Source organism: Ceratotherium simum, chromosome 19, assembly GCF_057802395.1.
Source record: "Ceratotherium simum simum isolate JZ-2026a chromosome 19, ASM5780239v1, whole genome shotgun sequence".
Classification (NCBI taxonomy): Eukaryota; Metazoa; Chordata; class Mammalia; order Perissodactyla; family Rhinocerotidae; genus Ceratotherium; species Ceratotherium simum.
In genome coordinates this window covers 40,066,716-40,091,356 of record NC_141918.1, presented here as the reverse complement: position 1 = coordinate 40,091,356, position 24,641 = coordinate 40,066,716, and the positions used below count along the sequence as shown (strand labels likewise).

Sequence of the window (24,641 nt, the reverse complement as noted above, 5' to 3'; positions counted from 1 at the left end):
TTGCACTGTAGGAGCAATGGTGTACTGGAACTGCCTCCTACCAGGTCACAACCGCTGATTGTGCGCATGTCTCCCCAACTGCATATTCAGGGACATCATGTTGGTGACTTGCAATCATCCATGGTGGGAGTCTTTACACCACAGATATCAGCAAATGCTACAAACCAGGGCTTTATTTTTCAGAGAGCTGTCAAACATTCACCAACATTCCACTGGTAGGAGTATGGAGTGGAGAAAGAGTAATATAGCCAGTGTGATTGGGAAAGATTTCATTGAAGAGGTCAGCTTTAGTGTGACTCTTGAATAGGGTGAAGGATGAACACAAATATTTTTATTCACTCAACAAACATTTTATTGAATATTCTCTTACTTCCCAGGCACTATGAGGAATACAGAAAAACAAGAGGTGGAGACAGTTGGGGAGAGAGGTCATTGTGAAAAACTTTGACTTCCAGGCTTAGGAGTTCAGAGTCTACTCAATAAGCTGTGAGATTCTGTCAAAGGGTTATGGATAAGGGAGTAACATGCTGATGGTTTTATTTTAAGAAGCTTAATATGGCTATGATACTGAAGTGACAATGAAATGGAGACATCTCAATATAAATATCTAAATTCAAATGTTAGAACACCTGAATACACACCACACACCCCTCCATCACCCCTCAACCTAAGCCAGACTGTTCCTCCCAGATGCTGCCACCAGTTTACTGCTCAGCTGTCTGACTCCTCTCTCTCTCACTGCACAGCCAGTCCATCAGCATTTCCTACTGCTCTCTTCAGAGTACATCCAGGATCTGCTCATTTCTCACCACTTCCTCCACTACCACCCTAGTCCACGCCACTTGCAGTTCTCTCCTGTACTGCAGCTGGAACCTACATTTGGTCTCCCTGCCTCTATTCATGCCCACCTACAAATTATTTTCCAACCAGCCAAAGTGATGTTCTTAAAATGTTAAGTTGGATCATGTTACTCTCCTGCTTCAGACCCTCCAGTGGCTTTCTATCACCTTTAGAATACAATCCACACTCTTATTGTGGTCTGCAGGAGCCTCATGATTTGGCCTCTGGGTGCATTGCCAACATAATCTCCTGCCACTCTCTCCCTTCTTTTTTTACAGTGATACTGGACTATTGGAGTTCCTGGAACACACACGCCAAGCTTAATCCATCTCAGGGCCTTTGCATCTGCCAATCTCTGCCCATGGAACCCACTCTCCCCAGATCTACATGGCTTGTTCCTTCACTTTGTTCAGTTCTCTGCTCAGATCTTAACTCTTCAAAAAAATCTTTCTTGACCACTTTCTCTAAATAGCACCCTCCATCACTCTCTGTCCCCTTATGCTGATTTGTGTTTCTTCAAAACATGTATTACTACATGGCATCACGTCGATTCTCTTCCCTATTAGAATGTAGTTCCATGAGAGCTGGATCTTTATCTGTGGTGTTCAGTGTTGCGTCCCCAGCAGTTTAAGTAGGCACTCAATAGTTGTTGAATAGAGTGAACAAAAAGTGAGGTGCAGCAACCAAAGAGGAAGTTGTCAAATATATGAAGTACAAATAATTCTGCCCAATTAGGACCTGAATTAAGTTTATTTCTCTGAGAATACAAGAGAAACCATAAAGGAACAAATCGTGTAATTTGATGGAATACTTTGGTAAAGGAGAAGGAAATGTTAACGTTGCCTCGGGATTTAAAGCCAGGATAATGAAAAGCAGATCATCATCTGAGACAGGAAAGTCACAGTGAGCCCCTTAATTGAGGGGGTGAGATGGTAAGTTTGGTTTTAGATGTATTGATTTTGCAATCACAAGATATTTTAGAAATTTTCACACTCTGTAGGACAGAGCAAGGACATGAGTAAGAAATAGAGCATTAAAATAAATGCTCTCCATCAAGAGCAGCTGAAAACCCAGTTTCTTGAGGCTGTTGTGGACCACTTTCTGATCTCTAGACCAGTGCTGTCTAATATGGTAGCTACTAGCCACATATGACTATTGAGCACTTGAAATGAGGTTCATCCAAATTGAGATGTCAGTGTAAGATATACACTGGGTTTCAAAAACTTAGTACCAAAAAAGAATATGGAATGTCTCACTAGTATTTTTTATATATTTACATGTTGAGATGATAATGTTTTGGATATATTGGGTTAAATATATGACTAAAAATAATTTTACCTTTCCTTTTTTTTTTTTTTTTTTTTTTGTGAGGAGGACCAGCCCTGAGCTAACATCCAATGCCGATCCTCCTCTTTTTTGCTGAGGAAGACTGGCCCTGGGCTAACATCCATGCCCATCTTCCTCCACTTTATATGGGACGCCGCCACAGCATGGCTTAACAAGCGGTGCGTCGGTGCGCACCCGGGATCCGAACCGGCGAACCCCGGGCCGCCGCAGCGGAACGTGCGCACCCAACCGCCTGCGCCACCGGGCCGGCCCCTACCTTTCCTTTTTTTTAATACGGCTACTAAAATATTTAAAATTACACATGTGGCTCTCAGTTATAGCTCAGTTAGACAGCACTGGTCTAGACTGTTTAGATCACAAAACTCCTGAGTAAATTTGGCACTAGAGCCCAGCACTCATTCTGCCACCTCCACCTCTTAACTCCTAAATTAGGAAGTTTTATGTCAGTAAGGAAGGAATTCTCTCTCTTTACAAACTGTATTGCTGCCTGTTAAAAAAAGATTATATTTTCATCAGTTGTTATGCCTGTTTTAAGTGAATAACAATACTACCTTTTAATGGAAGAATAGGTGGGAGCGGATTCTGAGGTAAAGGGAATAGAAAGGGACCTGCAATAATCATCTCTTCCCGGCTCAGACAGAGACCTTGACAGAAGCTCTGAGCCGCGACAGCTCAGTGAAGCTGACCCTGAAGGTGCGAATCCCTTCTCTGGAAATGAGGAGGACACGACACTATGTAGAACAGACATCAGAGACCCAGCCTTAACCCTGGCAAAAAGATCACTGGGGTAAGGAAAAGGGAAGTCAAAGGAAGAAGGAGAAAGAGTGAAGGGTAGTAACATGAAGAAAAGGGAAAAGCCAGCGAAAACAGAGAGTGGGAATAGCAGGTGTAACACAACTTTGCTTTCTCAGAAGATGCAGAATAGAGTTAAAGTCTACCAAAAACCAACCAACGTCCGTTATTCTTCATTCTTCCTACTTCAGTTCCTGGATTCAAAGTTAATTTGCAGTATTTGCCTTGGTAAATAGGGAAGTTTGTTTTTAATTTCTCTTCAGTCAAAAAAATTAATGACATTATTACTTTAACTATATTATATTCTCTTTTATCAGACTTATGTTGTTAGTATTCTTCCTCTTGAGATTTTTTTTCTTCTAAGATAAACAGTACTAAATTGTTTCCTGAATTAATTTGCAAATCTAAAAATATTTAATTTTCTTTTCCTTACCAAAACCTCCCTTTTTAGAATTTAAGTCTATCCAGTTCTTAAATTGGCACCTTTAGGAGAAGAGAGTGAAGAGATGGAACTATGATATCTATGCCTAGCTTTGAAAGAGATGTTTAAAATACTGGGTAGTTATTAATGTGTGCTGAGCATGTATCTGTTCTGCAAAATCCTATAGTAAGACCTGTGATGAAATACAGACAACAGTGTGTGCCTTCAGAGGTACTAGGGCCCAGAACACACCTGAAAAATACTTAAGAACATGTAGATAGCATTGTAGTAACAAATGAACTAATCCATTCCTGTTTCATATGACAAGATCCTAAAAATAAAGGATTTTAGGTCTGAAAGTGTTCAAGGGATGTATGATTATAAAGTTATTTAAGACTGAATCTCGGAGAAAAGTGATAAGAATTACCTAACACATTAGCTTGTTTCCACCTGAAATTCATTTATATGCCTATTATTACTACTTTAGTTTAGATATTGAACAATTGTTCATGACTTTTTCTTATTTTTTGCTTCAGGAGAATTATTAAAGCTGTGACTCTTACTTCTAAATCTTAAGTTTGTTAGTTGATTTTCTCTAGATATTAATATACTTGAAATTAATATTAGAAGAAGACTTTATATAATTTGCTTTAAGAAATTACAGTATTATATATTAAATATTGAATTTTAGAATATTTTATTAAGCTTCAACATTTTTTACTTCAATTGCAATGTAAGATGAGTGTAGATATTGTTTCAAGGAAGTTAGAAATTTAATAAATGACATTTCTTTTGTTAGCAATGAGAATTTTATTCTATCTGTTGATATTTGACATTTTGACATCTGTCAAAAACTTAGTGCTTCTGATATGCCAGGCACTGTGCCAGACCAGTAATGGGTCACAATGATCTCTGCCTTCCTAGTGCTTACAATCGAGAAAGGAAGGCAAATAGAAATAACAGTGTGACACATTAGTTCATTACAGCCATGGTACACAAGCGTGTGCAGTCTGGGTGACTTAGTCTGGGAACTTGGAGAAGACTTCTCTGAGTCTGGGATCCTTTACCTGAGACCTGGAAGAGAAGCAGGAGTCAGGCCAAGAGGGGAAGGAAAACAGCATTCTGAGCAGAGGGGGCAGTGTGTGCAAAGGCCCTCAGGCAGCCCCCAAACACCTGTGTTCTGGAGAGTAGGGAGCTAGGAAGCTGGGGAGGGAGGCAGGGCCAGATCCTGTGGGGCCTTGTTTGCCTTGTTGGCAAGGCAACAACATGGCTCCTTTATTTAAAGAGCCATGAGGAGCTACTGAAAGGTACTAATCAGGAGTGTGAAATATTCAAGTATTGTAATTTCAAAACTCTGGCTGCAGCATGGAGAATAAGATAGAGTGGGACAAGATAGGTGCCGGTCAATGAATATTGCTTCCCTCCTGGCAGTCTTTCTTTGTTCAGATTGATATTTTCTGGACAAATATTTAGTATATTTAGTATACTCATTAGTTCATTTCTCTGAGAGGATACATTTCTAAGTCTTAGAATCTGTTGGCTTTGACAAGATTTTTGCACAATATGTATATTTTTTCTAAATAGCTTCTTTCTTTTTTAGTTATCTAGAATTTTCTCTTTACTGCTTCTGTTATTGTGGGAGAAGTAAGGTAGAGAGTAGCAAAAACTAACTTGATAATAAAAGTCCGTATCATTCATTTAGTCTTTTAATAAATATTTATTGATCATTTACTCTTTGCCAGGTACCAAATTAGGCACTTTGGATATAAAATATGACTAAGACAGGGTCTTCATCCTCTAAAAGCTTGTAAGTCAGTGGATTTCAATATTTATATTCCAATACGTTTGCAAATTGCAAATCCATAAAACCTTGTGCTATTTTCTAAATGAATAAACTGAGGTTTAGAACAATGAGATTACGCCTAAGAGCATAGTTTCTTATGTACAAAGCTCTAAATTTCTAATTAAGTGCAGCAACATTTTTAGTTTTAGCTTGTCTGAAAGTCTAATTATATTCATCCTTCAAGAACAGAAATCTGAAATACATTCAGTAAGCCTTCTGTGTTGAAGAATCTGAGCGTTCCCAATCAGTTGAAGAGGATCTCATGAGACCCTTTCCAATCATCCCAAAAATTAACAAAAAACTTAAGATGCTTTGAAACAAATTGACTGTTATATGGGGCATCAGTTTTTATTAACATGGATCTTGCTCATGTAGAATGCTTGCCAAACAATATTTTTGCATACAAATTTTTAGTTCATCCAATGTTCTTTCAAGCAGACACTTACTTGGGGGATCTCATTCAGTCTTGTGGCTTAAACACCATCCATATGTCAGTGACTTCCAGAGTTACATCTCCAGCCTTGCTGTCTTCACCCGAACTTGGTTGGCTATAGGCATCTCAAACTTAGCATGTCTGACTCAGAAGTATTGATTCCCAGTCCTCACCCCCATCATATCATCTTCATTTCTTGGCACTGCTTATTGCTCAAAACAAAAACGGAAGAGTCATCCTTTGATTTCTCTCTTTCCTTTCTCTCTCGTGTAATCTGTCAGTCCTGTTTATTCCACCTCCAAAACATACCCCAGCTCCATCTGCTTCCATCTCCCCTAGTAAACACTAGTCCAGGCCACCATTACAGTAGCCTCCTATCTGGCCTCCCAATTTCACTGTCCTTCACAACACTCTCAGTGATCTTCTATGATGTAAATCAGATCATGCCATTCCCCTGCTTCACATTATCTCAGGGCACCCCATCGAATTAAAGCTCTTGTTCTGACTCCTTCATTGTCCTCCAAGACCTTAAGCCATCTGGCCCCTGCAGAGATATCTCCCATCTCATTTCAGCCTCAAAAACACCCCCCATACACACTACACGTAGTCACTCCCAGCTCACTTGCACCTCAGGGCCTTTGTGCAAGCTGATCCATTTGCCTGTGCACTCTTCCCCCAAGATCATCTCATTTCGCGGCTGGCTTCTTCATTGAGTCAAAGTTTAAATGTCACTTCTTCTAAAAGATCTTTCCTTACCATCAACCCAGTATAACCTCCAATCATTTCCTATCACAGCAGCCTTTTGTTTTATCATATTTATCATGAACTCTTTCTAATTTTTTTATTTGTTTTTTGTATGTTTGTTTTACTATCTTATTCAATTCTGTGTCTCACTCTGTACTTAATAATTCCTGGAATGTAGTCGTACTCTAATAAATATTTTTTAAATGAAAAAATAAATCTTACTTCATTTATGTATTAACCAATAAGGGTACTGCTACTCAGCAGCACTAGTTGTGCCTATCCTGGTTGCCGTAGCCAGGTCTGTGATGTAAGTCACCCCAGGTCACAGCTTAGCGACCATGCCTTTTGGTTTAGATATTTCCATGGCCTGACAAAGGTATGTTGACAGAGGTAGTGACCATATGAGATTAGATTCCAAATGTTCAAATGTACTTCTGTCGTATAAAATCTAAATCTAGAATTCCTAAGGGAAGACCTAGCAGGCCACTGTCTGATCTGTTATATTGGTCTAGTTTATTAATTAGTTCAGGAATCCTAAATAACATAGGTATTTTTGTTTGATGATACCTTAAAGAGTGAAAAGTAAAATCAACTTCACTTTTTCTTTCATTGATTTTTTATTGAGGTAACACTGGTTTATAACATTATATAAATTTCAGGTGTACATCATGTTTCAGCTTCTGTGTAGACTACATCATGTTCACCACCAGAAGTCTAGTTGCCATCCGTCACTGAACACACGTGCTCTTTTACCCTTCCCGCCCTCCCCACTACACATTTTAGATTAACTTCTGGTACTAGGACAGCAGTTCTGAGAAATACAAAGAGGTAAAAAAAAACTACAACTAAAAATTCCTCAGATTTTCACAAGTTTTGTGAAGTCTAGAGAAGTTAATTGTCTCATTAGTATATAAAGAATATTGTGTATGAGAAAGCATAAAGAAAAAAGTAAAAAGTAAAATTAACTAAAATATATAAAAGTATGAGAAAGTTTAAACTGAGAAGTTATGGAATAATCAAATAGAAAGTTAATCTTTTTTCCCTCAGCTTGTTTTTTCAACTCTAGTAAACTGTATCATAAACTATATCCTTTATTAGTCTAAGTTATTAGTAAAAAATTGTTTACCAAATAAAAACTAGCTTTAGTTTGTGACATGCCAAGGAATAATCACATCATGAAAAAAAGATAATTATGTTCTGTCTGAAAATTTGATTAGAGTTCAAAGTAAAAACCATTTTACAGGAACTTTCCTATTCAAATTAATAATACAAATTTAAAATATTTTTTTGTATTTTTGGAAGACAAAAAAGTGAGGCAATTGAAAATGAAATCATGTTTTTTCCCCATATTTGAGGGGAGGGAGTGTGTAGGTTTTTGCAATGGAAATTTCCAATGGAAATAGGATTGAAAAGATATGAAGGCACCTCTTCTTCCTTTCCCCCAAGTACAAAACCAGGTTATTATTAAATCCTCACATTTTCAGTGATTATCTCATTTTTATTTCTGGCCCCCAAATTAGGGGTCAATCAAGTTAGTGTTTCAGTTCTCATCTGCTGATTTCTCCTCAGAGAAATCCTTCATGAACCTACACCAGTACGGAGTGTAATGCTTTGAAGCATTATAGTGTAGGTTTCTGGGCGGAACATAGAACGGTAATATTCTTCTAGGTCCTTCAATAACCATTATCTTTTAAACTGAACTCTGATTTATATGTTCTAGCCTTTGGTATTTTGCATAGGTAAGTCTGCCAGCCCTCAAACATCAGACCCTGTTTTAAGGGACTACAGATAATTTAGACTGTGTGTCTTAAGTTTCTTTTTGTCTGATTTCTTTCTCAGAACTGTTTTCAACTTATTTTTTCTTAAAGATATTATAATTAATGTTCTGTGTTTTACTCTCCTTTTTATCCTCTTTCTTTCACCAAGTTGATTTCTGAATGTTTCCCTTTATTCTTGTGATTCTGTCTTCATAGCGGCACTCTCTGGGGGAAGCTTTGCATAAATCTATCAACAATGTAAGTGAGCGGCACTTACAGTTCATACAAGGGCATGTTGCACTTTTGATTTTGCATAAACATCATCACCGCTTTAAAGCTTTAACTTATGACATAAAAAATACACTCTGGCGTTCAATAAGCTATATTTTGTGTATGGGTAACAAAAGCTTCTAACTTTCAGCCATTCATTTGTGTATGTGCGTACGTCTACCATGTTGCTATTATAAAGCTAAACAAGATTTTACCTCTCAAACATAAAATTCATTGTTTTAATGTTTCCTTTGAAAGATAGTGATATTTTTGAAAAACTATTAATTAGTTGACAGTCATAAACTTGGAAATAAGTGTAAATGTATTTCTTCTTTTGTTAAACTAGTTTATTTTTTGAAAAAGTAGTATCAATAGACTTATTTAAAAGTATTAGATAGTTGTGAAGGTTCATGAGATTCAGGACATATTTTATATTTTAATGTTATAATTTTTAAAAGATTTAAAGCGAAATGGAGTAAATTCCTTTCCTAAGAATTGGTAAAGCTCTTGTTTTTCCTTAAGTACGCTCAAGTATGCAGAAATTAAGTTTCAAAGTATTATTCCATTTAAACATTCATTTAAAAAATTTTTCTCTATATCTGAAGAGAAAAAATGAGATTTATTTTCATATCAAACCCATACCCAACTTGTTCTTTAAAATAAGATAACAGGGAGCTGAACATCTTTGAATATTTTTCTTGATATCCTAGGGCAGAGGTCAGCAAACTTTTCCTGTTAAGAGCCAGATAGTAAATACTTTTGGCTTTGGGGGCCGTGCAGTTTCCGTGGCAGCTACTGGACTCTGCCGTTGTAGTGTGACAGCAGCCACAGACGATACGTGAACGAGTCCATGTGGCTGCGTTCCCGTAAAACAATTTACAGAAACAGGCTGCACTTTGCCTTTCCTGTCCTAGAGGAATCAAAGCTTGAGTCTAGAGATGTCCTGTGAAATTTTGATACTTCTAGAGTGAAACTATTTCCTCATAACTCCCTAATTTCTATTATTCAAGAAAAGAAAAATTTCATCTACCTTTCGTATTCAACTGTGCTTTCTACATAAAAAATAATTAGAAATACATGAATACATTTAACACCATTTTCTTTAATATATTTAAAAGTAAGGAACAAAGATATTAAGCTCAATGTTGGTGAAATAAAGCTACAGGTAGAAATTCTTTTAACAGTCATGTGGAACATAGTAAGAATTTGGGCATGGTCACTATATTAATCCAGACTTTTTGACATATGAACTAATTGGGATAGAAATAAGAACCAAATAAGATATGATTATTATTAAAATTAATTGACTTATACTTCAAAATACTTTTGACAACATAGTTACTTTTTCCTAAATAGTTATAAATGAAAACGTGTTCATTAAAATAAAAACAACATTACTGAACTTAAATCTATTAGTAAGTGGAATGGGAATGCCTTGATTCATTCCCTACAAAAAAAAGTACAAGTGGTTGGTAACACGATGAAATCCCCATTAATTCTCTTTGTAACATCATAGTCATTGAGGATCAACTCTTCACTCTGTCACCTCCAAACAAAATATGACCTTGTCAGAGTGTTGCTCAGCGGGGTGAGCATCTACCCAGCCCCTCCTCACATTGTCTTTACCCAGCCTTCCATGCAAGAAGTTTTCCACTATACACCATCTTGTTCTACAAAACATGTGACTATTGATAGCTCTGTCCTTTACAAAAGCTTTCTAATTTTTTTCAACTAAGAATGAGAATACTATTGGGGATATATTCCATAAATATCTTAAGGACATTAAATATCTTAAGGACATAAAATAATTTGTGGTTCTTAATAAACTCAGTTTTAGGTCTTCTTAGGAAATAACCAAAAAATTATGAACAATTCAGAATTTTTTCAGAATGGTCATAATTTCACAAGCTTAAATTTACTTTTCTTAGGTAGACTCTTCAAAAATAGCAAATTAGTGGTTAAGAAAATAAAGCTAAAAAAGCCATAGAAAGAATTAAAATATTCAAGCACTTGCAAACATTATGAGTATTTACATAAGTTGTTGACATAGTAATAAATTATCCTTACTCTCGTCTACTAAGCCTTCATTAGCAATTTTAATGTTGCTTTATATATTTGAAAGTATTGAACTGAATATTAATATCATATAATTTAGATTATAAAATAGCACATCCTATTTTCCAAATTTTTTCTTACTAATTTTTTTGTTTTTACAAAAATGAATGAACCTCCTCATTCAAAACCCCTATCCTAAAAAGCAAATCATTTTATAAAAATCATGATTTACATACAGCCTTCTTCAAAAAACATACTGTATCCTATTTGCCTTCAGATTTACTCACAGAAGCACAGTGATAAACAGTTCACCAATATCTTGATAAACAGATAAAAGCCACGGTAGGAGAGGCCATAGGTGATATTACTTGAGGAAAATTATATTTCATTTTGTTTTCCTCTTTGATCTCATAAGATGAACTGAGAGCAGAGGACAAGTAAAAGGCGAGGGCTTCAAAGACTTTTCTAGACATTGCCTTTAAGATTATCATTAAAGATGTTGGCTACTTCTCTTGTATTATGAATTCCAGCAATTTATCATGGTGTAGAGTGGTGGTTCTCGACTGTGACTGTGTGTTAAAGTCATCTATGAAACTTTTTAAAAAGAGATGTGTGCAGGGCCGGCCCTGTGGCTTGGTGGTTAAGTGCGCGCGCTGCGATGCTGGTGGCCCGGGTTCGGATCCCGGGTGCGCATCGAGGCACCACTTCTCCGTTCATCCTGAGGCCAAGTCCCACATACAGCAACTAGAAGGATGTGCAGCTACGACACACAACTATCCACTGGGGCTTTGGGGGGAAAAAATAAAATAAATAAAATCTTTAAAAAAAAAAAAAAAAAGAGATGTGTGCAGCCTTCCCAATAGACTCACACGTGTGCACGTTCAGACCTTTTGTTTTTTGTTTTGTGATTTTTTTTGCAATGTTTGTAATAGCAAAACTAAGTGAGACAATCTAAATTTCCATTAGGAAGGATTAAAGTAATTATAGTGCATTTATATTTTGGAATTATTTCTGTTAGGATGCATTTGGCTATAAGCAACAGAATACCCACCCAGTTAACAGTGGCTTAAGCTGTCAAGATACTTAATTAAGTACTCAGGTACTTTCTGTACTTCTTCTTTGCCATGCGCAACGTGTTACCGTTTTGACCTTAGGTTTGTCATGTCATAGTTGCAACATGGCTGCCACAGCTCCAGCTATCATGTTCTTGAATAACTATGCTAATGCAAGAGTCTCTCCCTTAAGCATTTTTCCTTTTGTCAGGAAGTAAAATCTTTTCCCCTCATTTCCTCACATACTTCCTTTTAGCTTATTAACTAACACAGGATGACATGTCCTTAGACTAGATTACTGTGACTTTCTTATCCCTGTCATAATTCATCCCATGGTGCTAGGAGAAGGGGCTACCTTATCTAGGATAGGGATTTCCATTCAGTCCCTGAACAAACTCAAGAGTTCAGCTAACTGGGAAGAAGGGAAAGGGAGAGATCGGCTATTGGGGAGCAAGGAACAGTGCCTGTGTTAGGAAGTCTATGTAGTCATAGAAAAGAATGGGGCGTACCTAAATATCATGGATATGTGCACCCTATAAATACCACTATGAAGGGAAAAACAAACCTATAAAAAACACAAACTCATTGGCCTCCCTAATGGAAAAATCATTAACCATCGTGAAGTAAATCCATGGGTATACTCATCTTGGAGGAAGCTACATGGAGTTGTGTGAGTGAAAAGCTACTCCATCCCATATCAACAGGGATGTCAGGACACCCTCATGGTTTCATGTTTGAAGTGGGGTTTATCCCTCTGTCCGAGACATAAGGAATGTCTGTCCCAGTCAGCAGCCCCATGGGTCCTTGTTTCAGCTCCTTTGGACAGTAAGCACTGATCTGAGGTGCATCCTGGGGCCCCCAAGAAACTTGTGTGTGTAAGACACGGCCAACATTTGGTAGATCGTGGCAGATGTACTCTCTGCTGAAAATCGTTCAGCCATTTACACATGGCTGTAGTAAAAAAAACAAAAGAAAACAAAACAGGCAATTATATTGAGAGAGATAAGTCATAAGAGTCTGAGGAGATACCAGGGTGTTACACCAGGTACCCTGAGGGATTGGGATTTGGCAAGGAAAGGGAATGAAGGAAACTTTCCCTTTTATTTTATAAACCCCTATAATTTAAAAAAATTTTCACAATGAACACTTATTGGTTTGGTAATTTGAAATAAAAATATATTAAGTGGGGCCGGCCCCGTGGCTTGGTGGTTAAGTGAGCGCGCTCCACTGCTGGCGACCCGGGTTCGGATCCCGGGCTCGCACCGACGCGCTGTTTCTCCGGCCATGCTGAGGCCGCGTCCCACATACAGCAACTAGAAGGATGTGCAGCTATGATACACAACTATCTACTGGGGCTTTGGGGGGAAAAATAAATAAATAAAATCTTTAAAAAAAAAAAAAAAAAAAAAAAATATATTAAGTGGCCTGGGCCCAATTCCAGATGTATTAAATCAGAATATCAAGGGATCAGGGCCTGGGCAAGTATATTTATTAAAATCTACAGAGATGATTCTGATATACAGCCAGGTTTGAGAACCACAGATTGCATTTATTATCTCAAGAAATGCTTTGTTTTGAGGACAAATGATGTTTATACTTTTCGTATTCTTTCATTTCTGTAACAAGACTGATATTTTGGCAGGGGGGGACACCAACAGTGTATCAAAAACCAAAGGTTGTAGGTACACAATCAATACATGTCCCATGTTGACATGCTGTCATATCCAGTACCTTAGATCTGAGGTTTCAGTTTCTATTTTGAGGGAGTTCTTCTTCAAGCATCATGGTCGAGGTATAGGATCCTTGTGAAACAGCTCTGTAGGAAATAGGTAAAGCTTTCCTTTTCTTCAGAAAAATGTATCCATATGTTTTTAATTTTCTCCTTTTGAAATTTTTACACTTTATTTTCAAAAAGACAATAGTATTTTAAGTGGTAGAGATCAGAAGGTGGCAATTACTATCAGTGCAGTTTGCCCTTTAAAATTGTTTTCAAAGTATCTGGTATCTATTGATCAGTAGAATATATTATATAATTCATATCTAAAGTGCTGGGGTAAGAATTTTTTAAATGAAGGTTAAAATTTTTTTCTGAAATAAGAACTCTCTTTGGTTTATTTAAAATCAACAAAATAAAAAGCATTAAAATTTAAAATTTACAAATGTATAGGAACTAATACCATAGACTACATAATTTGAATATAATATATAATTTGAAGCAACCACTGTTTCTCATTTATTTATTCAACAAATGCCCTTCTGTAATTCTGTAATAAAAGTACTGATCAAAGTTGCCCAAACTATTTAATGCAATGTCTATCTTTATTCTCTTTTATTTTGAATTAATGAAGTTTTATATTAATAGGTATTTCCATAAAGTATACTAAACTCAGCTGCTTAAGTTACAGTTATAACACATTAGTTGATTTTACATTGCTTTGCTCATTATTTCTGTCTTTTAAAGTGCCATGTAATTTTCATGCTGAATAAAAGCTGACAATTTAATGCAATTCTACTAATTAATTTATAAAAGGAAAAAATAAGTTTTAATGCTGCATTGCATGATAAAGGCTTTCTGCATATAATTCATGTTACTTGTCTTGAGCATGAATCCAAAGATTTTAGATAGCCTTAATATTATTTTGCTGTGCTTTCAAAGTTAAGAATAGAAAATATCTAAACTATGTATATTTGAACACTAAATTGCATGATAATGTCTTCTTGCATATACTTTATATTTTCTTGAGTACAGATACAAAGATTAATCATATATCCTAAAATGAAAAATATTACTTTGGAGTTCTTTCAAGGTAAAGTATATTATGATGTAAAATATTTAAGTGTATTTTATTTAAGCTGGAGAGGTTTGAAAGTGTGCTTAGATTTTAAGTGTATAACTATTATATCACTGTGGTACTTTATTCATTTTAAATGTTATATTTCTTCATAAGTTTCATCCTTAAACAGTTCAAATGTGAGTCAAACTGTAGTCAAATTAACATATGGGAGCTCTTTGGATGCAGAGGACTTTTGAAGCAGATATTGCAGAAATAAGATACACTGCTGAACTGATTGGCTTCTTACTAACCTAAGTGCACACTTAACTGGAGGACGGGATCCAGGTCCACTGCTAGCCCATATGGTGCCTGCATGCAAATCAGAAACACATGCCCGTTTTCTTTGGGTGGCCACAGATGCGTACTGGGGCAGACGGCTTCATGAGCAGTTCATTTGCTGAATGGATTTTAGTCCTCACTTGGCCAGGGGCCAAATAATAGCTTTGACAATGTCAATCATTATTCTACATGTAACACAGTCTTTTCCTAATGTTTCCATGTATGTTCTAACAAATTGTCACTGGAGACAAGACAGTCACATGAATCCCCATGCTGGGTCTGGAACTAGGGTCTTGGGTAGAGAGTGCGTAGGTGCCTTCCCTACTTCAAGAACCAGCTATCTGGGGAGAAAATGACTGTACCAATTACACATCAGTATTCACAAAGACAGAGTTTTGTGGCCTGTTACCCTTTATGACCTATTTTTTCTTTATGGGCTGTCCTTAATATTCATTTCATCCTAATTTGCTGTGCCTAGATGATGAGAAGTCACATGCTGTAATTCGTCTTGGGCTCCTACTCCACAATTACTGCCCTAGCTGTTGCTGTGACATTCTCCTGCAATTTTCACCCTTGCAGGGTTTCTTTCAGTGCATAAAGCATGGGCGCTGCTGCCATTTAGAGGGGTGGGGAGTTGCATTGCCTGGAGTCAGAGCGTTGCAGTTCACCGTGCCTTCAAACATACAAAATAACCTCTGAAACCGTAGGTTTTGTGTAGAAATTAATAAGCAGAACTCATGTCACTTTCAATAGGTAGAGTCACTTTTTTGGAAATACATTAAAACAGATTGAACATCTGTGTCACTTGTATCATTTTTCAGCTGTGCTTCACTGTCTCCATTAAGGTGTGTGCTAACCTTTACAGCTAATCCTGATTTATAGCTGTCCAGAACCCTTCTACACAGCTAGCCATCCACCCTAACCTCAGTGCAGTCTCTGACTGTGTCCTGCTGCTTGCCTCTCACCTTTCCTGTCTGCCCGCTCCTCCTTTCTTATTTTTCTTTCTTATTTTGCATTTCTGCTGATTCTCCACCCTTTCTCTTTCTTTCCCAGGTACCTTCCTTTGTGAGACTTTTGAGGCAGCCTATATCTGCCTTCCAACAATCAAAAAAAAAAAGTCTTTTCCCGTTTACAAAAACTCACTTTCAAGTTTTCTCTTTCCATGAGCTTTCTTGGCCACATACACTTTCTTAATTTGCTTAATAGAACACATTTGACAACTTTTTTACCTGGTTCCCATTAGAAGATGGTTGAGTTATCCAGTTTCAAGATACAGTTTCCTGTATATGAGAAGACAAGTGGATCAAATTAAATGGTTTCATCAAATGTATATATGAACATATATATACATGTACACGTGTTTTGTGCTTTTTTTCTTAGAAAAGGACTTAATTTTAAAACACCTAGAAACAATGCAGACATAGTAAGGGTGACATTGTCTGTTTTCAGAAGGAGTGACAAATCAGTTGTCCATAGTGAAAGTACAAGGAACACTCCTGTCATTATTATAAGAATATAACTAGAGGATTGTGGAGGTTTGTGATTTTTAAAAAGCTTAAAGGTTTGCAAGACCTTTGAATTAAATCAGAATTTAAAAATATCTTTATTTATTTATTTATTTATTTATTTATTTATTTTTTGCTGAGGAAGATTGGCGCTGGGCTAACATCTGTGCCCATCTTCCTCTACTTTTATGGAGCGCGGCCACCGTATGGCTTTGATAAGCAGCGTGTAGGTCCGCACCCGGGATCCAAACCCACGAACCCCAGGCTGCCAAAGCAGAGCGTGTGAACTTAACCACTACGCCACTGGGCCAGCCCCCAAAATATCTTTTTTTTAGCTCAAGGATTCTAAATTATAAGATGATAAATCTTTTAAAGAATAGTTTTTAATCCTCAAATAATCTTAGCTAACATTTATTGAGCACTTACTGTATGCCAGGGGTTGTTCTGAGTGAACTACATGTAGTAACACACTTCATTCTCACACAGCTGGATGAGGAGTTGATTCTGGCAGGTGGCAGAGCTAGGATTCTAACTCGGAGCCCACAGTCTTAACTACTCAACTTTATTGCCCCACAGATAAGCGGTTTAACTTTTCATACTGTCTCCTTAAAGTGACTATAACCTAATAAACACATTAGTTGTCTTCTGTTTTTATTTCATATTATGAATTTTTATTGCAATGCAACAAAGGTGTTCATTGTATTTCTAAATGTGGGCTGCAGTGTTCTTTAGAGAGTCTACAAACTTAATGCCACCAAAGCACTCTTTTTTTAGGGTAATTACTGAAAATAGAATTAAAAATGGTAATATCTAAAGATTATATATCTGTGATATATTGTAAAACATTTTAAGTGGATACTTTCTTACAGCAATTATTTTGCTATAGTTAATATCTTTGAAATGCTTTTTTTCCTTAGATTGGCAATTTGTGAAATATGCCTTGTATTTATTCTTCATTGTGTACCGTTCTGTGGCATAGATTTCCTTGCTGAAACAGAATCTGGAGATGCAGCTTTCCCAGTCTCAGACTTCTTTGCAGCAGCTGCAAGCCCAGTTTACAGAAGAACGACAGCGACTTACACAAGAGCTTGAAGAATTAGAGGAACAGCATCAACAAAGACATAAATCTTTAAAAGAAGCACATGTTCTTGCATTTCAGACTATGGAAGAAGAAAAGGAAAAAGAACAAAGAGTAAGTTTAACATGACATATTCAATGTAATGCAACAGCCTAATCCTTCAAATTCTTAAGAATGTATTTTTTGGCTCCAAAAAATTATGTATTGCTTTATTTTAGTGTGTTTTCTAGGATATGACTTCTTGCATGGGTCACAGTGATTAAACATATACACTAGTTACACGCTATAGCAGACAAACTGGTCCAGGCCAACATCTTATTTCTGTTTCCCATATAATGCCAAGTTCATGATGAGACTAATACACCATCTGGTTTGTCCTTTAGTTAACAGTGATGAGTAAACTTAGCATGGTCCTACTGAGGAGTACCCACTGTAATTACTTAATACTACCTTGAACTTATAATAGTCTTTCATCAAATTGTTAATTTTTTCTTTCAGGCTAGATCTACAAAAGATACATGTATCCAAGGAATTTATATATTTTCTAATCCCACTTTTTTTCTCACATTTTTTTTCTTATGTATAGAATTCACAATGAAATGAAATTGGAGGCATTTTAAAATAGTACAGTTCCCTATATGTAGCCCCAAAGGCTATATGAAAAGTAGTGATAGAACAAATCCCTCAGAAGAGACTTAAATCAAATAGATACATTATTGGATTAATCATATTATATGCCAGAATCTTCCCATATCCATTACTTAGTTCTGTGTTAAAATGTTAGTTTGACATAATCTTGGTGTGATTAATTTGGGTTTATTTCATTTCTTAACACTGTATTTTTTAATTTCTTCTAAGGACCTTATAAGATAAAGATTTGATAGAAAAACAGTTTTACTAACAATAATTTTCACCATATATAGTCTTTACAGATATAGCTTGTTTTTAATCCTTTATTTGGGTGCAGACACTATTTTAAGAAGTGGTATGTTATAAAGAAATTGTTAAAGCAAAAAAGTCATATTCCTTTAAAGGCAGTTAACTTGCCTATACAATAAGTTGTACTCTATTGATCCTGTCCAGAAAGTCAAGGAAGTTCCTTTGGTTAAAAACTAGGCCTGATTGCATTGCTAACCAATCTATTCATTGGATACCATTTGTGAATTGGAATAACACATGAGCTGTCATATCAGTACTTTAATTTTACACATTTGATCTTTCTGGAACTTCAATCAATTTTCAGAAGAAATCAGAACCTGGAATTTTATTGTCCATCAAGTCGCCAAGCTACCTAAGTAATGTTATCTAAAGGAAAAGTCTCTTATTTCACCTATATTCAAAGAAATCTACGCTTTATTTTTCAGAAATAAAACACTTTTAAAATAGTGAACATAAGTAGCCGAATACTAATTTTCAAAAACAGCAGTTTAAAGAAATAAAGCCCTCATTAATCTTTCTCAGAAACCTTTCGGGTTATAGATTATAGTAAGAAAAACCCTTCCCAGCACAGTTCAGTCTCTAAGCGTGAAGTAGCCCGGGCTCTCTTTTTCCTCCTGTGGCCACGTATCTTCTCTTAGTCTCAGCCACATGTAGTCTGTTCTCTCTGGCTAGGCTTTGTTTTTTGTGAGGAAGATCAGCCCTGAGCTAACATCTGCCAGTCCTCCTCCTTTTTTGCTGAGGAAGACTGGCCCTGGGCTAACATCCGTGCCCATCTTCCTCCACTTTATATGGGACGCTGCCACGGCATGGCTTGCCAAGCAGTGCGTCGGTGCGCGCCTGGGATCTGAACCGGCGAACCCCAGGCCGCCCCAGCGGAGCGCGCGCACTTAACCACTAGGCTTTTAAAATAATCACACACACAAAAACCTAATCATGTGAGAGGCCTGTTGACTTTTCCAGCTACCTACTCACAGAGCTTTTGCTTCTGTTCACAAATGCAGGAGCAAAAAAAAGAATGCCTGTAGAAAGTAGCTACAAAATATTCGATGGGGTTGGAGTTGTAAAAGCCCTAGTCTCTCTTCCCTAATCTCTTTTCCAAATTCTTGTTAATGCCCTCCTCCTTTCTTTCCTAAGTCTGTGCACACAGAGGAATTATTCATTAATTTAGGTGGTTTCCACCCCTTAGCAATTTTAGAAAATGACTTTATTTGAAAACTGCCTTAGGTAGAGGGTCCATATCCCAATTCACACACAATATATTGCATCAAACTGGTTTCATGATGATTCGTTTATTCTCTTGAAGTGACCCTACTGATTTATTTTCTAATAGTGATTATGTTATATCTAATTTTCTTGAAAATGAATGGAAAACATCTTGTTTTTCTTAAATAATAACTCAGTTTTAGTAATTTCTATTTTGTTTGCATTTTCCTTCTTCTGTTCTAGCATAATAATTTGAATATATTTCTCCTGTTCTAGGCTCTTGAAAATCATTTACAACAAAAACATTCTGCAGAACTTCAGTCATTAAAAGATGCCCACAGAGAGTCAATGGAGGGCTTCAGGATAGAAATGGAGCAGGAACTTCAGACTCTTCGGTTTGAGTTAGAAGATGAAGGAAAGGCTATGCTTGGTATTTTGGAAGGATTATAATCTTGTCATATTTATTTGTACATTCTTCTTTAAAATTCAACATAAAATCACCAAGTTTTATTTTTAATTTTTGAAACATCAAAATGAATATCTCAGTGTTTTGCATATTTGATTTGAAGTCACCAGATGAAGAGGCGAGCGTGGTGGAGTAGAATGGGTAGGACACCAACAGTAAAGTAAGGTCCTCTCAGCTCTCTCCTTACTCTGCTCTGTGAGCAGCAGCCACTGGTGCTTCCCTTTGTCATCCAGAGACTAGATGGAGTCGGGACATTCAGGCCCCCACTCTCCAGCGACTGAAAGGCATAGACAGGCAGGGAGCCACGCGCCCTTAGACTGCAGAGTCACATTGGTGTATTTTCACTTCAGGATTTTGTTTTAATGAGAAAAGTCATGTTTAGGTCTGACTTTCTGTGTAGGTATTTTTCAGGTTTTTTTTAATGGGATTTTTATCTTTGAGGTGTTGAAATCACTACTCTTTTTATGAGGGGATCAGTTGAGTTTTGAAGAAAAACTGGATATATATTTAAAGGGTTTTTTTTAGTGTCATTCAATAATTTTTAATCCGTACCATCTTGTTTTCCTTCTATTTGTTTTTTTCCCAAATTCTCCTAATATTTTTAATGTGTATTGCCACACTTCAATGGTACCTTCCTTCCAAGTAGAAATTGGGAACAGAAGACCAAAGGGTTGTGAATATTTTGGGCCTCAAAGGGAAAGCCATTTCATCCAGTTTGTCATCTCTACTGTTGTTGGGAGTCCTAGGCCAAGTCTCTATAGCTCTCTCCTCTTCCTCCTGAAAAAGCCACTGGGGTAGCTAGGATGAAAATCACATTAAGCGTGAACATTTATGAGACATTTGTGGAATACCTATTTATGTGCTAGAGACTCTGCTAAGCAAGGAGAATTCAAAAATGAACTGCTGCTGTCTTTGCATTCAAGTAGCTTACAGTCAGATGCAGAGGTAGCCTTTGTAGAATCATGGCTCAAGGGGAGCACACACTTTTCACAGCTGTGTAAAGAGAGGTAAAAATGGGCCATTAGCTGTTGGAACTATTGCTTTTTAATCCATTGAAACATGATTTAAATATCTCTTTGTTGACAAAAGGACTTTTTGTGATTTTTTAAAATTAAAAATTGTATTTTGAGATAATTGTAGATTCACATGAGGTTGTAAGAAGTGATAGAGAGATCCTCTGAACTCTTTACCCAGTTTCCCCCAATGGTAACATCTTTTACAACTGGAGTTCATATCTCAGCCAAGATACTGACATTGATACTGTCAAGACACAGAACATTCCCATCACCATGAGACTCCCTGTTGCCCATTTATAGCCACACCTACTTCCCTCTCCTCCCTACGTTTAATTCCTGGCAACCATTAATCTTTTCTCCATTTATATAATTTTAAAAGTATTATAAATGGAATCATACAATATGTAAACTTTGGGAATTGGCTTTTTTTCACTTAGCTTAATTCTTTGGAGATTCATCCAGGCTGTTGTATCAATAGTTGGTCTCTTGATTGCTGAGTAGTATTCCATGGTGTTGATGTACCACGCTTATTGTCCTTCACCCGCTGAAGGACATCGGGGTGTTTGCAGTTTTGTGTAAACGTAAGTTTTCATTTCTCTGGGATAAATGCCCAGGAGTGGAGTTGCTGGGTCATATGATAATTGTATGTTTCATGTTTTTTTAAGAAACTGCCAAACTGTTTTCCAGAGTAGCTGTACCATTTTATGTCTACACCAGCAATGTATGAGTGACTCAGTTTCTTTACATTATCACCAGCATTTGATGTGGTCACCATCTTGTAGTTTAGCCATTCTGATAGGAATGTAGTGATATCTCATTGTGAATTTTACTTTGCATTTCCCTAATGGTTAATGATTTTGAACATTTTTTCATGTGTTCATTTGCCATCTGTATATTTTCTTTTCTAATTGGGTTATTTTTATTTTTACTGTTGAGTTTTCAGAGTTCTTCATATATTCTAGATACTAGTCATTTGTCAGGATTCCTCACCTCTACATTTTGCCCCTACTATTTCATTGAAATTACCCTCCCTGAGGTCACTATTAAACTTTGAAATTCCAAATCCAAAGTATTCTCACTTACCAGCTCTCATCTTATTTGACCCTGTCTGTATCATTTGACCCCTTTGACCTTCTTGAATCTTTTTTCCTCTTGGTTCCCATGATAATATACTGTACTCACTGTACTCCTACTTTTCTGGCCTCTGCTCTTTAATCTCCTTCACCAGTCCTGTTTTTCTGTGCATCAGTTAAACATTGCTCTTTCCCAAGATTCAGTCCCCAGCCTTCCAGTCTGATTCTTAGTATTCAGGCTTTTTCTGGTTGATCAGATTCACATCTGTGGCTTCACTTACCATCTATTGTGCTAATGACTCCAAATATGTATTTCTAGACCAAATGGCTTTCCTTGTGAATTAGATTTATATTTCTTTTTGCCTATTGGAGAGTTAGATTCTAACTTATACTCTACATTTTTAAAAATGAGCTCACTGTCTCCCTCAGGTCCAAAATGTGTTTCCATTCCTGTACCTCCCACTTTAATTAAAGGTATCCCTGTTTCCCTAGTTGCCAAAACCAGGAATCTGGGAAACACAGTCAACATTTTTTCTTTTGCTTCCACATCCTGTTAGTTCCTCCTCTTAAATACTCCCTGTATTTTTCACTCTTCTTTAGTCCTTCCGCCATACTCATACCATTTCTCACCTAGATTACTTCTGTAAACTTCGCAGTGATCTCCCTTCGCGCAGTCCATTCTCCAGACTCCAGGGAGGTTAATCTTCGTAAGGCTCCAGTCTCACCATGTGACTCCCCAACTTTAAATCCTTCCGTGATTCCCCTTGTCCTCCCTCAGTGCCTGTCAAGTTTTCCACTGAAGAGAGTGAAGACCACACTAGAGGAGACTGAACTTACACCCTACGTGGAGGACTCAGGAGGAGCCTAAATTGACTAGCTATAAGCACAGCATTTCTTTGAAGTCTCACATTTTCGCTTTAAAATGTATAATTTGTATTTTACTCACATATCTTTTGCATTAATATAAAAATAATGGGTTTACCAGAAATCTTCAGGTAAAATTCATGTCTCAGAAGATGATCGTGTGGACTCTACAAGTCCTCAAGCATACTGCCACACATGATATTTGAGAACCATGAGTCTAAGCATAAAGTTAAAGCATTTTGTACTAAAACGTTCTCAGATTGGGCTCCATTTTCTTGCCAATATGACCGCATGCATTGTGGGCTCCCGCCACACCAAACCTGTTAAAGTTGGCAGATGGATCAGGCTCTTTCTGCTTTTGCATGTTATCCCTTCTTCCCGAACACTCTTCTCTTCCTCCACTTGGAGAAAGACTGAGTTACTGTGACAATTCCTCTGTGATAACATCTCCAATTTCCCTCTTCTAGGAAATTTCGGTGTTTCCACCACTGTGCCTTCATTATACCTAATATTCATCTCTGATATCCCACTTAATTTCCTGGCATGATGCTGTCCCTTCTAGCCTGTGCAGTTATAAAGACAGGGTCCTATTTTATTTTCCCTTAGTATAAGACCTGGCATTCAATAAATGTGGATTGTATGAAATAATCAATCTTAAATTCAGATGAAAATGATGACTTCCACATCACTAAAAGCATTCACCCTCCAGTGCTTAATATTTTTCAGGGATATTTTGGAAAAATTCTTACCTGGGTGGGAAGTTGCCTCCTATAAATATATGTTATAGTAGCATTTAACTCTAAAATTTTTATGATTCTAATAGTGAATGAGAAGAGTTAAAAACATTTCATCTCCTTTAGCACCTTACTTGCAAACTAAAATCATGTATAGAAATACCTTGATCTGTTTGAGCAGCTGAAAATTCTTATCCTCATCAAAGCTAGAAGACTTCTAAATTCATGATATTCTATGATAGTTTGTAATATTTTTTTTTATTGGTTTATAACATTGTAAAAATTTCAGGTGTACATCATTGTAAGTTTGTAATATTTTAAGGATGATATATTAATGGGTATATCCAAGTGTCCTAATTTAAAAAACCATATTCTGTGACTTACAATTTTTACCTAAAGTGTTGATAATAGTTTTTAAATATGGTTAACCTCTTTTTCCCTTGGATTCCAGCTTCCTTACGCTCAGAACTAAATCATCAACATGCAGCTGCAATTGATGTGTTACGGCATAACCATCATCAAGAATTGGCAGCTGTTAAAATGGAATTAGAGAGAAGTATAGACATCAGCAGAAGACAGGTAAAGAAGAACATTCTGTTCTTTGATGATTTCTTCAATGTGAACAGATTTGAATGTTCACAATTTTCTCAAAATTATTTTGTAATAACTAGTGTTCTCACTAGTTATTACTCACTACTTATACTAGAGAATTTTATTTTTAAAGGGAAAAAGGTAATTTGACTTTAGTATACTGGTCATAACATTAAATTTTATTTTATGAACTTTTAATTGAATATTTTGAATTTTACTTCCGTCTTGAGAAAGTGAACAATGAAATATAAATAATATAAAGAGTGAAGACAGAATATTATAAAACAGCACTGTTCAGTAGAACTTTCCATGATGGTGGACCTGTTCTATATCTGTGCTATCCATATGGTAGTCAATAGCCACATGGGCCAAATATGTCTAGTCCTAATGACGACCTAAATTTTCAGTTTAATTTTAATGAATTACAACAGCTATATTAGATAGCATAGCTATAGACATAGCAGGTCCTCAAGAAGAAAAAAGATAATTTATATTTGCACACCAC

General features: G+C 36.6%; 1 protein-coding gene across 2 annotated transcripts in view; it reads left to right on the top strand.

Annotated features, from left to right (window-relative positions):
- The window catches only part of FAM184A (family with sequence similarity 184 member A), a 118,632-nt gene that overhangs the window by 79,187 nt on the left and 14,804 nt on the right, over positions 1 to 24,641 (top strand). For both annotated transcript variants that reach the window (XM_087444039.1, XM_004422266.2), the window contains 3 exons: positions 17,152 to 17,364; positions 19,669 to 19,822; positions 23,997 to 24,124. In XM_087444039.1, the coding sequence (XP_087300165.1) occupies positions 17,152 to 17,364; positions 19,669 to 19,822; positions 23,997 to 24,124 (495 nt within the window). The remainder of the gene's footprint in view (positions 1 to 17,151; positions 17,365 to 19,668; positions 19,823 to 23,996; positions 24,125 to 24,641) is intronic.